At 45.0% G+C, this 16,407-nt stretch overlaps 1 protein-coding gene across 1 annotated transcript in view; it reads right to left on the bottom strand.

Moving 5' to 3' along the window:
- The window catches only part of TG (thyroglobulin), a 279,014-nt gene extending 265,035 nt beyond the window's left edge, over positions 1–13,979 (bottom strand). The window contains exons 1-5 of the mRNA XM_054499133.2: positions 13,870–13,979; positions 12,741–12,849; positions 11,173–11,270; positions 9,444–9,647; positions 8,083–8,242 (exon numbers count right to left, since the gene is read on the bottom strand). Of these exons, the coding sequence (XP_054355108.2) occupies positions 8,083–8,242; positions 9,444–9,647; positions 11,173–11,270; positions 12,741–12,849; positions 13,870–13,936 (638 nt within the window). The 5' untranslated portion in view covers positions 13,937–13,979. The remainder of the gene's footprint in view (positions 1–8,082; positions 8,243–9,443; positions 9,648–11,172; positions 11,271–12,740; positions 12,850–13,869) is intronic.
- Between the last annotated feature and the right edge of the window lie 2,428 nt (positions 13,980–16,407).

Here is a 16,407-nt window from a genome sequence, read left to right as displayed (position 1 = left end):
GCTATCCATCTCTTTCCGCAAACTGAGGAAAGAGATCCCCTAATCACATCTGGCCTGGCAATTGTTATAACGAGCTCATCAGCTGGGTTCCCTTTCTTAGAAGTAATAGAGAGGTAAGGTATAAAAAGCCATATTGAGGAGTTCTACCCCTGTGCAATGATTTAGCAACCAGAGAGCAACTGTTCATCTTTTATAACATTTAGAGATTTGTTTTCATGCCCTATATAACTATATAACTAATATATGAGGTCCAAGCATAATGTGTTTCTACCTATGTCTGAAATATATTTCCCAACAATAAGTTAATGGAAGCAGCAGCTCTGTACATTGATAGGCCAATTGCTGTGCAATCTATTCTAGCAAAATATTGAAAAGAACATTAATGTCCAATAGTAGAAAATTAAGAAGTAAATTATAGTAAATGCCCTAAATATAATAAAATTCTATGATTGAGGATGATGCTTATAAATTCTAGCCAAAAGGGAGCGTGTATAACATTATGTAAAAAGGTTAGATTATAAAATGCCATACACATGTATTGCAATTACAACTGTACAACTGAATCACTATTGGAAGTCAATGTATGGTGTAGTAATTGCTGAGAGCCTGGCTTTGAATTTCCATTCAAGTTAATAACTATTATTTAATTTGAATGGAAATGGATATGCAAAACAAAAGCTATAAATGCACTATAGGATTATGGATGAGGTTTTTTTCCATGCTATTTATCTATTATTCTGTGTATGTGTGTTAAACAGAATGTTACAATAAGCGTGTTGCATAACAAAAATTAAAAACTCACTTTGCTTAGTTGCCACTAATAGGGAGGTAGGGGGTATATAATAAAAGTTCATTAATCAGAGCCTAGGATAATTCAATTTTAAAAATACTCATAATAGTATAATAATAACTTTTATTTACTGAGCACTACTTTGTAAAAGACTATCTGCAAATTGTTTTAGTACACATTGATTCATTTGATCCACCTAACACTCCTAAAAGGAAGATGGTACATTTTAATCCCCCTTTTAGAGATTAAGAAGGTGAGGTATATGGGCCACTGTTTTGAACTAGTGGTGGGAACTAGGGTTCAAACCCTGGTCTTATCCACTACATGCTGCCTATCTCTGCCAGTGGTATTATTCAGTGTGTTTTTGGCTGCACCTGGCTTCTGTCCTACATCCTACCCTGCAAGGCATGTGACTCTGTCTGACACTGCTCCATATGCCCAGCACCTCGCTCTTCCTGGCATCTCATAGATGTTGATGACACAAGTGCTGGCCCGAGGTGGGTTCTGAAACACATTGCAGCGTGAGGCACAAGTTTAAATCACTCTAGTTCCATGCTTGGCTAATTCAACCCAGAGACCCACCTCAGCGTCCTGGCTCATGGCAGACAGGACCTCCACGGTCTTTGAGCCATCTTCATCCTACCACTTTATGGTCAGAGCCCCTCTCTGGGAGTTTCTGGTCTTATAAACTGCCCAGTACCTGGACCTACCAGTGTTTTTTGCATGGACCTCACTCTTGATATTCCTGCTTCTCGCATATTGGAGATCACCCTGTCTTCAGCTCTGGAGAGGGTCCTCCCACCCTCCCAGTAAGACCACCCTAAGGCCAGTTACTGCCATCTGGGCTCTCTAGGGCTGTTCTTTGCTGACCTTTAGTACAGACACCCTGTGCTGCCATCTTTAATCCCTTCTTGCTAATTCTGTATATAGTGAGAAGAGCTAATATGATTGTTGCTATTAATTACTATTCATAAAATAATCACAGGTGATACGTATGAACAATCAGACCAAACGCTCTCCATATTTGTCTCATTTAATTCTCACAACCCTTTAAAAATCTCCATTTCCCAAATGAGAAAACTAGGATTCTGTGTGGTGATGTGACTGGGTCAAGATCATCCAGCCAAGACCAGGGGCCAAGAATCCCAAGTCCATTTCCAGTGCCCTTTCAACAACAGCAGGTGGCCAAAGGGTGAGACTACCACTCCAATAGAGCACAGTCCTCTGGGGGCCCTGCCCTGCAATCACCAGTGATTTCAAGCTCTAATCTTCCCAATTTCCTGTGTGCCCACAACTCCATTTGATACAGTTTGATTTCTGTGGCTAATTTCTGAAATGATATCACTATCTATGCATTTTGGACTCCTTCTCCATGGTGCTAATAATAATTAGCACCATGAAGATTGTTTAGCTGTTATTCTGCTACTGTCATTAGTGACTTACTGTCATCAGGGAACAGGGGTTCTGTCATGCTTTCAACCTCCTCTTTATTAGATCTCCTGCCCCACATCAACCAAAAGAAGTCAAAGTACTGAGACAGAACCCAAAGCCCTGATGAAAGCTGGAAAGTCTGGCTCCATCCCTAGCCTTGGGTCAGCTGGACCAAAGAATGCCCCCAAAGGAGGTGAGTTTGAATGGGATTCTAAAGCCACAAATGGTGATTTGACCAGGAGACAACAGAGGAGTGAAGAACATATGTAGAAGGGTCATTTGCATGCCTCCAACTTCAAGGTGGGAGACAGAACCAAGGTGTGGGCAGCAAGGAAAACTGAGATATTGGTAGTCACCGAGGGAGGTACAAGTCTGGTAGAGAATGCCAGGACCCAAGATTCGCAGTCTCTGAAATACGGCACCTGAAGACGATTTTTTTTTTTTTTTTTTTTTTTGAGACAGAGTCTCTCTCTGTCACCAGGCTGGAGTGCAGTGGTGCGATCTCGGCTCACTGCAAGCTCCGCCTCCTGGGTTCAAGCGATTCTCCTGCCTCAGCCTCCTGAGTAGCTGGGACCACAGGTGCCCACCACCACACCCAGCTAATTTTTTGTATTTTTAGTAGAGACGAGGTTTCACCGTCTTAGCCAGGATAGCGTCAATCTCCTGACCTCGTGATCTGCCCGCCTTGGCCTCCCAAAGTGCTAGGATTACAGGCCTGAGCCAGCGCACTGGCCCTGAAGATGCTTTTTATAGGTGCCAGCCTTTGGAAACCACTGGTCCTTCAGCAGCAGGACATTGTCAAGTCGTATGGTCCCCTGTGGCATACAGTGTTCCCCCCTGCATGAGGACCCAAGGAACCAAGTTCCCTCCATCATCAATAGAAGAAAACATTGTGATCCCTGAGAAACTCGTATTTTTATCTGGTAGAAACCAAGCAACTTAGACTATTTCTTTTCTTTTCTTTGGTTACAGGGAGCTCACAGCCAAATATGCAGCCCCTCACATTTGTTAGGACTTTGTAGAATGAGTGATGTGGGCCAATCTTTGCCTTGCCGTATTCTGATTTTCTACTTTTATGTTGCCTTCCTCATGATTCCCTCTAATTTCCATTTTTATCCTGTTTTGGGCATACCAGAAGAAAAGAGGAAGATAAAATCTACACAATTTTTAAAAATTGAAAAATAATATATTTTGGACTACCACTCCAATAGAGCAATCACCAGTGAGTTCAAGCTCAGAATCTTCCTAATTTTCTGTGTACCCACAGTCTAGTGGAAAAGGAGGTTTGCCTTTTGTTGAATAAAAAGCAAAATCTCAGGGTGGCTATAGAAGAATCCTCAAGAAAGCAAATGCTAGCAGAGGGGCAAGGGGTGGCATTTCTGAGTTTATGCTCAGATTACGGCCAACCTGGACAGAGAAATTACAACCAAGGCTCAGAGGAATGCAAAATTCTGGTCTCCACTGGGCATCTGGTCTTGTTCATTTGCAGAGTCTGATTCCTGCCTCTGGGCTCAGTAAGATTCTCTAATGTCTCCCACAGGCAGTTCTTTGGAAATCTAAACAATGACTCACAAATGAGCCATGTATTTCATTCTCTCCTGGACTAGGGAGGGTGCTCCTTAAAAGAGGGGGCCGTACCGGGTGCAGTGGCTCACACCTGTAATCCCAGCACTTTGGGAGACTGAGGTGGGTGGATCACTTGTGGTCAGGAGTTTGAGACCAGCCTGACCAACATAGTGAACCCCGTCTCCAGTAAAAAACACAAAAATTAGCTATGCGGGGTGGCGCATGCCTGTAATCCCAGCTACTTGGGAGGCTGAGGCAGGAGAATTGTTTCAGCTTGGGGGGCAGAGGTTGCAGTGAGCTGAGATCACACCACTACAATCCAGCCTGGGTGACAAAGTGAGACTCTGTCTCAAAAAAAAAAAAATAAAATAAGAGGGGGCTGTAGCCTAGCAGAGCACCTAATGCATAGCCAACCACCGCAGGTGTCTGTAATGAGGGTGATCTGGTGCTTCCCCAGTGAGGATTTCTCCATACAGTACCTTCCACGCTCTGGTTACAATGCCCCTTTACTATATATTAAGACACATCTGATCCTTCTTCCCACTGGGCAATCTGGGTAGCATGGGTGGCTAAGGCATTTGAAGTTAGACTGGTTGCTAAGAAGTTTGAGTGTGTTTAGTCATTAAGGACAAGGGTTAACAAAGAAGCCAATTAACTCAGATCATTAAGGCTTTGATAATGGCATTAGCCCTGCTTGAAGGCTCTTAAGACCTTTACTTATGATCTGCTTAGTCAGAATATGTGTCCACAGTTAATGGTTGGGCTAGGGCAATATAAAAGATGGGGCATGAGTCAGAAGGACCAGTGAAGCTTGCTCCCCATTACAACATGGTTCTTTAAAATTTTCCAGCCAAACAGATATTGTAAGCAGTAGCCTTCTTGAAGGGCAAAAGGACCTACTTCAGATGGGCAAACACCATTGTCAAATTCAAGTGCAAACCATCACCCAACACATAAATAACTCACAGCAACAGGTCAGCGAATGAGCTGCCCACAGGATTCCAGCCTTCTGTTGACCCCAGGGAAGTAAGTAACTGCCTTCTGCCACTTCTCCATTTGAATTTTCCAAAAAAATCCCCTTCGATTCAACATCCCAAAACAAAGCTTGTGGCTTTTCCTTTTCAAATTTATCCTCAAGAATCCATCCAGAAACCAGACCTAGGAGTCATTCTTGACTCCCCCAGACCCTCACCTCCATATCAATTCCTTCACCGAGTTCTGTGGATTCCATCTGGTAAATATTCCTCCAGTCTCACCTCATCTCTTGGCTGTCCTCTCCGACACTTGCTCCATGTCAACGCTGTCTCTTGCCTGGACTAGCGCAGTAGCCTCCAAACTCGGAGGGCTGCCTCCTTGCACCCACTCTGCTCTTCCCTCACCCATTCCATTTTTTCAGAAATCCAAGTCCGATGGTGATTATGATATACCCTTCCCCAATCCCAAGCTTCACATGCTTGCTGCAATATTGAAACATACTTACACTGAAAAAAAAAATTACTCTTTGCTATCTGAAATTCAAATGTAACTTGCTGTCTCGTATTTTACCTAGAAACCTGAGTCGCTAAGCTTAGGCCCTCTATATGGCCTCCAAGGCTCCTTCCACTGTGCCCAGAGAAGTCACTGGGCCTGCGACTACCCAGGTCTACTTAAGTATCGGAAAATCCCTGATTGCAGCTGGGCTTCCAGTAACCAACCACCCAACCCTTCCCATGACCTTTTGATACCAGAATTTACTCAGAGACATGCTTGCTTACAAAATGAAAAGGATCCCATTTCAGGAGTAAATTTTTGTGCGTTTCTTTTAAACAAAGGATGCTTCGTTCTGAACTTTTGCATTTAACTCGACTGCCCTCTTGTGGAAATAGCTGTGAATTGTGCCTCAGTCTCAGTGTGGCACACACCAGCGTCTTGGATGCATTCACCAATTCCTTAAGCACTGATTCCAGACCTGCTGCGTGCAAGGCTCTGTGCCATGCACTGTAGGGGAATAGAGATGAGTTACATTTATGTGGGATACTAAAAGGAGCCAGAAAGTTCTAGCACCTAAGCTTACTAGGGTGAGTTCCTTAACCTTGTGTTTCAGTAATCATTTGTATAGTAGTGACTATAATTATCTAATTATTTCTATAAGTATTAAGGTAAGTTAAAGGATATAAAACTCCCTTTATATAGTAAGCACTCAGATGATCTTTAACTGAGAACACATTGGTTTGCAGCAATGAGTATTCAATAAAACTGGCTGTTTGAGATTTACACGTGCTCGCAGGCAGGCCAGGCCTGGAGGGGGAAAATCTAACCTACATTTGCTGAAGCTGGCTGATGCATAAGAATCACCTACAGAAATATAGTAATTTACAACTTTGTAAATTCACACCCATGGTTTCATAGATGAGGCCTCATCAAATCTTCACTATGATGTAATGAGCAGGGCCTTGTCCTCTATTTGACAGATGGGAACACTGAGGCTCTGAGAGAGTAAGTGACCAGGTCACTGTGCTAAGCAGTGGCAAAGGCAGAAGGCAGGTCCCAAAGGCAAATGCTACAGGACCAGGCAAGTCATATAAATGAATGAAGTAGGCAGTGGTGTGGCAACAGAACACAGAGGGACCTGGACCACAGAAGGGCGTGTCCTTGGTGTAAAAAGAGCAGCAAAGCCATGTCTTGATGCCACCAGTGAGTGCGTGCGTGCAGCCTCTCACCCTTGTTCTTTAAAATCAGAAATTCAGAATTGTGTGTTTTAGGTTGAACATGTGAAACTTCTCATGTTCAACTATTTTTTAACCTACAAAAATAGAAATTTCATGGGGTTCAACCTAATAAAAGTTTCCAGTTTTTAAAATATGATGCAGTTCAAACAAAGTCTGCCTATGGGACAGTTCTGCACACAGGCTGCTAGTCTGAGATTCCTCCTGGCACAGCCCATGAGAATTTCCTCCCTCACACATGGAAAGAAACTGGTTGTTTTGGAAACCAGCCACAGAGAGGCTCAAGTTCTCCGAGAGAATTCATATCGGTCTTTGCAGACTAGTATTCATGTTTCTTTTTACTCCAAATGGTTCAATTACATCTAAAGTCTGCGTGAACACTTTACAAGAAACAAGTGGCCAGTGTGAATGACCAGAAGCTACTCTGGCTATTTGGGTCAAGATCTATAATGCCTCTCTCTGTTTATATTCATTATTTACATTTTTAAAGTTATTCGTAAGTGCACATATACACACAGTTTACAAAAATTCACAAATATAATGATATCCATGCTTTTGGGAGTGCTGCCTTTTTTCCTCTTCTGCAGATCCCCTTTCTGCCTCCTCTTTATTTATTTATTTTTTATTTCATTTTATTTTTCTTTTGAGACGGAGTCTCACTCTGTCACCTAGGCTAGAGTGCAGTGGCACAATCTCGGCTCACTGCAACCCCTGCCTCCCAGGTTCAAGTGATTCTCCTGCCTCAGCCTCCCAAGTAGCTGGGACTACAGGTACGCACCAACACGCCTGGCTAATTTTTGTATTTTTTTCAGTAGAGACAGGGTTTCACCATATTGGCAAGGCTGGTCTCCAACCCCTGACCTCGTGATCTGCCCACCTCGGCCTCCCAAATTTCTGGAATTACAGACGTGAGCCACTGCGCCCGGCCTTCTGCCTACTCTTTCTTCTGCAGAGCAGCCCTGGCCCTAAAGCAGCCCAGGATAACCGTGCACTTTATGCACCTTCCTGTTACCCTCTGTGCTCACATAGTCTTATATAGAGACCTGCATAATAATATAGTCATATAAGCACGAATAAAGAATCCTTTTGCTCATTTGTTCTTTAAAAATTAAAGCATATTATATTATCTGTGTTTTGTATCTTGTATTGTATTATCGTAATATACTGTGGCCTCCTCCGCAGGTCAAACGTTCTAGCAGATCTAAGGCAGTCTTTTTAATGGCTACATAAATATTTATGGCAGACTCACATTTATTCAGCCAGCCACCTTTTGATGATCACTTTGTTCCCAGTTTCCTGCTACAATGAAAAATGATGCAGTGGGCACCCTAGCCCATATGTCTTCACATTCTGATGTTTTACATTTCATTGGCCAGAGGGCACGTCTATTTTTCATTAAATACCAATTGCCAGTTTGCTTTGTTAAAAAACGCCATGGCACTTTAGATGCCCAGCATGGCTCATGAGAAAGAGGCGGCTCTTAACTCCTTATCATGCTGCACGTATGACACATGGAGGCCCCCAGCTCAAGGTGAGTGTGGGCTTTGGCAGGTGATGGCCCAGTGACAGGCACACCCCGGCTCCCCTTACCTGTTGTAGCTGTGGACCAGATCAAAAATCATCATGTCTGTGGTGTTGACAAATTTGCACTGGACAGGCATAAACTCTCCCTCCGCAGAACACTGGGGTGGTGACTTGTCTCCCACCCCGTGGAGAAGACGACGATTTCTTATTTCACAGCTCCTTGGACCTAAACATTTTCATGAAAAAAAAAATTCTTATGTATGAGTAGACACATATTTCTGCAGTCGAGCAGCATATACAGTCATGTGTCCCTTAGCAATGGGGATGAGCTCTGAGAAATGCATCTTTCGGCGGTTTCATTGTTGTGTGAACATCAGAGTGTACTTATGCAGACCTAGATGGTTTGCCTACAGCACACCTGGGCTATATGGTCTAACCTGGTGCTCCCAGGCTACAAACCTGTACAGCATGTTATTTTAATGAGTACTGTAGGCAATTGTAAGACAATGGTGAGTATTTGTGTATCTAGACATACCTAAGCATAGAAACGGTACAATAAAAATACAGTACAAAAGATAAAGAATAGTACACCTGTATGGGGTACTTACCATGAACGGAGCTTGCAGGACTGGCAGTTGCTCCAGGTGAGTCAGTGAGAGAATGTGAAAGCCAAGGACATTCACGTGCACTGTTGTAGACTTTATCAACGCTATGCACTGAGGCTACACTAAGTTTATAATTTTTTCTCTCTCTTCAGTAATAAGTTAACCTTAGCTTACCGCAACATTCTTACTTTATACATTTTTTAATTTTTTAAAACTTTTGACTCTTTTATGATAACACTTAGCTTAAAACAGGAACACATGGTACAGCTGTACAAAAATATTTTATTTCTTTATATCCTTCTTCTATAAACTTTTCCTTATTTTTAATTTTTGTTTTAATCTTAAACATTTTTGTTAAAAACTAAGAGATACACACACACATTAGCCTAGGCCTGCTCGGGGTCAAGATCATCATTACATCACTAGGCAATAGGAATTTTTCAGCTCTATTACAATCTTATGGGACCACCATCAGGTATGTGGTCCATTGGTGACCAAAACATCCGTATGCAGCACATGGCAGTGCTTATACTATACACATGACAGTTAGAGACCCATGCAGTGACTCAGGTCTGCAACAGGAGACTCACGACGTTCAATGAAATCCTGCTTATGTTTCTAATGATCAGCCAGCAAATATGGCTTGTCTACCATATGGAAATATGAGAACAATAAAAACTTCCCTTTGAAGCTTTTATTTTCCCTAATGAGGGCCTGGTTCTCTGCCCATTTCGGCAGGAAACCCTAAATGCTTTGGATCGCAGTGAGGAAAGCTTCAGCCCCTCCCCAGCTCTAGGGGTGCAGGCGCTCAGTGAAACTCACATCGCTTTGGCCTCCCCAGCTGGCGGGTCCCATACACCTCCATCCCCTCTGCATCCACACACCAGCAATGGACCTGCTGCACGTCACACTGAACAGGCGTGTAGTCTCCTGAATCCTGACACTGAGGGAGGTAGGAGGTGTCTGTGCTGTTAATGTAGCCACTCAGTAAGATCTGCTGTTTCTGTAGCTGACAAAATGACAGACCTGTGGATACAAGGAGCAGTGTTAGATAGAACTGCAGGGAAATTTCCAGGGGGCAGAGCCCAGGAAAACTCATGCTCCCTCCCCAAAGGGACACAGCTAAGAGGGGAATGACCCACCCAAGGACACTCAGTGATGGGGTGGCAGCCACAGAACAGGCCTAGCTAGTATCCTGTGGACTGAGTCAGAGAAGGGCTGATCTCGCTGGTGCCACATCAATCAGTCAGGTACCCCAGAGCACAGTACTGTGGAGGGGAGATTGGATCAGAGTGCAGGCCTGGCATTAACAGAGCTTTTCTGAGTCCAGTTTTCTCCATGGGCTCGCTGTGTAACCCTGGGGAAGCTGTTTCACCACTCTGCTTGAAGGTTAGTGACATTAACTGCTACAGTTTCAGCATTTGTCCCCTCCAAATCTCATGTTGAAATCTGATCCCCAATGTGTGAGGTGTTTGAGTCCTGGAAGTGGATCCCTTTTGAAGAGATGAATGCCTTCCCTCAGAGTGAGTGAGTTCCAGCTCCATTAGTGTCCATAAGAGCTGAATGTTAAACAGAGCCTGGCACCTCCACCCTCTTTCTCTCTAGCTTTTCCTCTCACATGAACTCTGCACAGATGGTTCCTCTTCCCCTTCCACCATGAGTGGAAGCAGCCTGAGGTCCTCAGCAGCAGCAGAAGCTAGTGGCATGCTTCTGCACCGCCTGCAGAGCTGTGAGCCAAACACATCTCTTTTCTTTATAAATTATCTAGCCTCAGGCATTTCTTTATAACAACACAAATGGACGGAGACATTAGCAATGATCGCCCCTACTGAATACCTACTATGTGCCTAGTGTTTACACGTGTTCTAAATCCTCACATCATACAAGGCAGATGCTATATTCATGTTACAGATGAGGACTCATAGCTCAGTGAGGATGCCTGACTCAGCCAAGCTCACACAGCAGGAGAGTATGGGGCCAGCGTGCCCCCATGACAGCCACACTAGATGCATAAAACCAGTGCCCCAAACAGAGCTTTTAATCAGTCAAAGGATAGTTTTGGTTTTAGGCTCAATTTCCTCATTTTGAGGTGGTTGGCTTAAGTTAAGCATTGTTTTAGAGTCATGACATGCTTTAAATAGCGACTGTGTTTCTTTGATTACTCACTATAATAATTATCTTAACTGGATAGCTTTGACCCAAGTCTTAAATTTTAGAAACACCTCACACCACAGGTGAGAAGGCACTCGTATTTTTCTGGTCACTTTCTGATTTCAGGAGATGTTGATGTCTGTTCACCATTGTCTTCTCAGCACCTGGCTCATGGGAGGAACTGGGTAGATATTTATTGAACAAATGACTGGACTTTCACAGTAGCCCTGCAGGAAATAGGGACTTCCATGGCTTTCAGGGATGATTCTTATTCACAGAGGAGAAGCCAGCGGCCCAGAGGGAGGACCTGCTCAGTCACCCACCCAAACCCAGTGCTCATTCCTGGAAGTGAGTTGTCCTACCAGGGTCCCTCCAAGGGACGTCCCCCACTCCCACTTACAAGCCACAGGCCGTCCTGGCTGCCTGCTGCCCAGCACTTCACTGCCATCGGCACCCACACACCAGCAGGAGCGGCCGTCGTTCTGGCACTGGACAGTCCTGAGGAGAAGACACAGACTAGGTGACCCTGGGATGGGCTCCCAAAGCCACATGCCGGCTCCCACTCAGGCTACTTTTTTCTTCATTTCCATTCCTCCAAGTTTTGTTTCGTTTAAATTAGGGAGAGAGTGGAGTGGAGAAGGGTGGCTGACCTGGGAAAAGAAAGGCCCCGCTCTTCCTGCCTGGCTAACACTCGCTCTGGCTCCTGCCCCAGCCATTCATTCACCACCTGTCCAGCCTGCCAGCCCCGAAACAAGTGACCCACCCTGGAGTGCAGAGTTTCAGCCACATCCACCAAGAGTCCTCAGGCATTATGAGGCTGCAGAGGGTAAAGGCAGTGCCCATACTGTATGGATAGGGAGTGGGGGCTTGGGGGTGGGATGTTAGTGGGATCAGGGGCCAGCAGGGTATATTGGGAAGCACATGGGTGGGGTCAGGCCAGGCCATAGAGTTGACTCTCCAGAAATGATGACTGAACTGAGACCTGCAGGATGGTCAGAGGTATAAGAAGGTAAAAGATATTCCAGGTAAAGGGAACAGCGTATGCAAAGCCTCCTGAAGAGAGGCCACGTTTGAAACTGCAAGAGGCCAGAACAAGAGAGTTGGGAATGGGAACATAAATAAGGCTGGTGAAAGTGAGATTTCCTCCTTAACTCCTTCCTTGCTGTTCCAGAATTCCCAGTGATCTAAGGAGGGACTGCTGTAGCAGCGTCTCTGCACAATTGTGGGAGGTTAGGCGCATTAGGAGTGTACATAAGATAGTGGCAGGGAGGGAGGTTTCACAGACATTTCCCAGAACGCAGTCATATAAATGGAGTTCCCCTGATTCAACATGACTGGAATAGCACAAGGAAATTTCAATGCATGCACATTGCAAAGGATTCCTGTCTATTCTGAAGGGAAGAATTGTCTAGATTATTACCACACTCTCCACAGAGAGGGTCTCAGGCCCCAAGTCTGCATTAGGGCAGCTGGAGAAACCCCCTTCAGAGAGCAGCTCAACGCAGAGACAGCGACCCAAAAGCCCAGAGACAGCCTAGAAAGCTGGCCCAGGCAGGGTAGGCAGCAGCTAAGGACTAGGAAGTCAAGGCAGCCTCTGCTTCCACCACCACAGCTTCTCAAGAGGATACTTGGAGGAGGGAGAGGTCCCAAAGCACAGATCATTTGACACCCTCCTCAACCTGCCCTACTCCCACACACGTCGTTTATTCAAGCCATCACAGAAAAAGTGATGGCAAGAAGAGAAGGGAGGGCAGTGGGAGGATGAAGCATGGATTGGGGTTCACTTGGTCAGATTGTCCAGTGTTGATCAGTTTGGGGAACTGAAAGGCAGGCACCTCCAAATGACAGTGGCCAAGCCTCACATGCACAAAGGAGTTGCAGGGCAGAGCTTGGGAAGAGGGAGGAAGGCACGAGATGCTCTTTATGGCATCTTGGACCTTGAGAGTTCACTGCTGACATAAGCCTTACTGGAAGCTGCCATCCTCTGCGCACTGGGGCACGTAGTCTGCTTGCTTCAGAAAGGCCGTTTCCCTCTGCAGCTCACAGGGACGAAGGGGCTGGGCATCCACCTGGTACTCTAGGAAAAGAAAAGTGGTTCATCAGAGAAGAGTGTGGACTGGGCTGCCAGGACAGAGACGGGCTCTCATAAGCACAGATGCTTTTCCAGGGTCATCATCATTACCTATGACAGCCTATCTTAAAATTTGGCAGCTAAGCACACTTTTTTCTAAGTATGACATTAGCTCATTTAATGTGCAACATTCCCCTGAGAGGTGACAGGCAATATATCCTTGTCACTCATGAGACACCAAGTCTCAGGCAGTGAAAGTCATCTGCCCAAAGTCACGTAACTGGCAAGTGAAGGATTCCAAAATCAACGCTGGGGCTACACATTCCCCGCCCGCCCCCACCCTGCCGCAATTCCCATGAGGCTATTTGGAGTAAGTTAGAGAACCATAAGGAAGTTCTTCTTGAATCTATCAAGCCATGCCCTGCAGATGTAGCACGTTCCAGATACACACTGAAATACAAATTAATTAATAATGTACATGACTTATTCTCCATTGAGAATTCTTTTAACACATAGGGTCCTACCCAGAAATCACAACCACATCATGAGGTGTGTGTTATTTGTTTACTTTTTAAATGGAAAAAAAAACAAACACACACACACAGAAGCTTGGCACTTTGCCCCAAGTCACATGGGTAAGTGGCTGAGCCAAGGACAGAACTTAGGGCTATTTCACTCCACAGGTAGATTTCTTTTTCTACTGCTTCTAAAATACCTGTTATGGATGACACAGACTTTGCAATAGCTAAGGGGACAAAAACCCAAGGTCAATGCCAAATGTTTGCCAAAATGGTGGGGTGAGGAGGACCTAGAATTGAATTAGGAAGATCAACCACATTTCCCATCTCTGCTCCATCAATCACCTCTCTCTAAATCTGCCTCTTCATCTGAAAAAAAAGCAAATCACTGACATGTGGGCATTTGTGAAGATTAAATTAGATCGCATCTCTTCAAAGGCCCAGGGCAGAGCCTGGCTGACACTGGAGCTCCCTCCCCAACCCCTGGCTCCGTGGCCTCAGAACTTACCAAAGATATTGGCTGACACCCAGCAGACGGAGGCCAGCAGGCTGAAGATCCCCAGGACCAGGGCCATTTTCCTGGCCCTTCCCAAGAGGAAGGAGGAGAAACCACTCCTTGCCCTAGGTCCCCTGGCCAGGGAGCTTTTATAGAGCTACCGTTGGCACTTTCCTTCCCACCCACAGGTCCTCAGTGAGGCAGTGCCCCATCCTGTTTTCTCTGCTGGTCACAAGGAGCTCCCTCCACCTGTGTCTACTCTTTCTGAGGGCACTTGTGTGGCCAGTGGAGCATGAGGATCTTGTCTAAACTGTGGGGGAACAGAACTGGGTGGGGTGACTTCAAAATCCTTTTTTATGGGTAAAGACCAAAGCTCTGTATCTTTGGAGGCAACAGGCTCAAGCCCATAGTGAGGGAAAAGCAATCCTTTGTTCTTTCCTTATCCCCCCACCCTTTCTCCTTCTCCTTCCTTCTTTCCTTCCTTTGTTGCCTTCCTTCCTTCCTTTCTTCCTTCTTTCCTTCTTATCTTCCTTCCTTTCTTCTTTCCTTTCTTCCTTTCTTTCTTCTTTCCTTTCTTCCTTTCTTCTTTCCTTCCTTCCTTCTTTCCTTCCTTTCTCCCTTCTATCCTTCTTTCCTTTCTTCCTTCCTTCTTTCTTTCCTTCCTTCCTTCTTTCTTTTCTTTCCTCCTTCTTTCCTTCCTTCCTTCTTCCTTTCTTTCTTCTATTCTTTCTCTAACAACCTTTTAGAGTTCCACAGTAGCAGGCACCTTATCTAGACAATGAGGATATGGCAGAGAACAAAACAGACAAAATCATGCCCTCATTAATATAGACTGTGAAAACTTTAGTGAGGGAAGCAAATACACACACACTCATATTCATATTTCTATTATTTTCCTCTCTTTCCTAGGACCTCAGATTTTGTCAACCAAAACAGAGCAGGAACTGTGTATTCCACAGAAAGCCTGTATGTCCGTTTGGTTTCTCACGGCAGACATGGCTTCCTTCCTTCAGTTCTGTTCCTGTGAAACCTGGAAAAACTCACCTCATCTCCCTAAGCCCCAGCCTCCTTCTCTGGAAAGCAAAGTTAAAAGGAGAATAACAATATGTCCCTATTTGTTAAGGTAGTTGTAAGAGAATAGACATTGAAGAGCACATGCTCTTTAGACACTAGCAGTTATTATTATTATTATTATTATTGATTTTCTTATTTTGCAAAAGCATCATGCCAGGGAACGGCAAGTATTCAGAAGACCAACCCAGCCGGGTAAGGAGCTAGTGACAGATAGGGTCAGGAACTGGCAGGTAATGAGGGCAGATTGCTGAGCCTGGCACATGGGGAGAGATGGAGGGAACTGTGAGAATCTGGAGGACATGGTCCCAGGTAGAGTGAAGGGCAGGAAGACAAGCTGGAAAGTGGAAGAGACTCCAAACCCTGGGGAAAATAAAGGGCCGATATAGCTGCCGTGCCGTAGACTGTACTACCTTCCACAAATAGGGTTGCTATGAATATTAAATATGTTAAAATATGCAAAGTGCTTAAAACAGTATTTGACACATAATAAGTATCCAGTGTTAGCTACTGTACTAGTCTGCTATGGGTGTCATCACAAAGTATCACAGACTGGGTGGTGGCTTAAGTAACAGAAATTTATTTTCTCATAGTTCTGAAGGCTGGAAGTCCAAGATCAAGGTGTCAGCACTGTTGGTTTCTTTGGAAGCTCCTCTCCTGGGCTTGCGGATGGCCATCTCCTCCCTGGGTCCTCACTTGGTCTTCCCTGTGTGTGTGTTTGTGTCCTAATATTTATTTCCTTTAAGGACACCAGTCATATTGGATTAGAGCCCACCCTTGTGACCTCATTATGCACTTAATTACCTCTTTAAAGACCTTACCTCCAAATGCAGTCACATTCTGAGGTCCTGGTTTTAGGACTTCAGCATATGGATTTGGGGGGAGGACACAATTCAGTCCATAACAGCTACTGTCATCATTGTTGGGTTCATGATATAAACAAGAGAAAGTAGAACACAACAGTCATTTTAAGTGTCAGGGTGTGGGAGTAAAAACAGGTGAGAACCCGTGCTCTGCCCATCCTTCCTGGGGACCACACATGCCTGGAGCTCCTACATCTCTCTCTAGCTCAGTCTCCAGCCAGACTTTTTTGAGCTCAGGTCCACTCTGCCTGGACACCCTACAGATATTTCAAATTCAACACATCCCAATCTGAACTCCTCAACCTTTCTCCTGACATCACACCATTGGCTGTCTCTGTGATAGCAAATCCAAGCCCCATCCTAAGCTTCTCCCCTCAAGTCTTACCAGCCTCCAGGTCCTACCAGGCTGCTGCTCATTTCTACTTCTTGGGTCCTCCCCTCCTCTGCATCCTCACTTTTCCTGCCTCCATCATATCCCTTAAGCTCAGAATCAGCCAGCCAGAACAGCCTGCTGTACTGCCCCTCACCAGGGCTTCCCCACCAGCTGCAGGAACAGTCCTCTAAAATATGTCCTTCCATGTCACCTTGTAGATTCTACAAAAAGAGTGTTTGGATC

This window comes from Pongo pygmaeus, chromosome 7, assembly GCF_028885625.2.
Source record: "Pongo pygmaeus isolate AG05252 chromosome 7, NHGRI_mPonPyg2-v2.0_pri, whole genome shotgun sequence".
NCBI lineage: Eukaryota > Metazoa > Chordata > Mammalia > Primates > Hominidae > Pongo > Pongo pygmaeus.
Note: the sequence above shows the minus strand (reverse complement) of the source record. Positions and strands in the feature narration are given on the sequence as shown.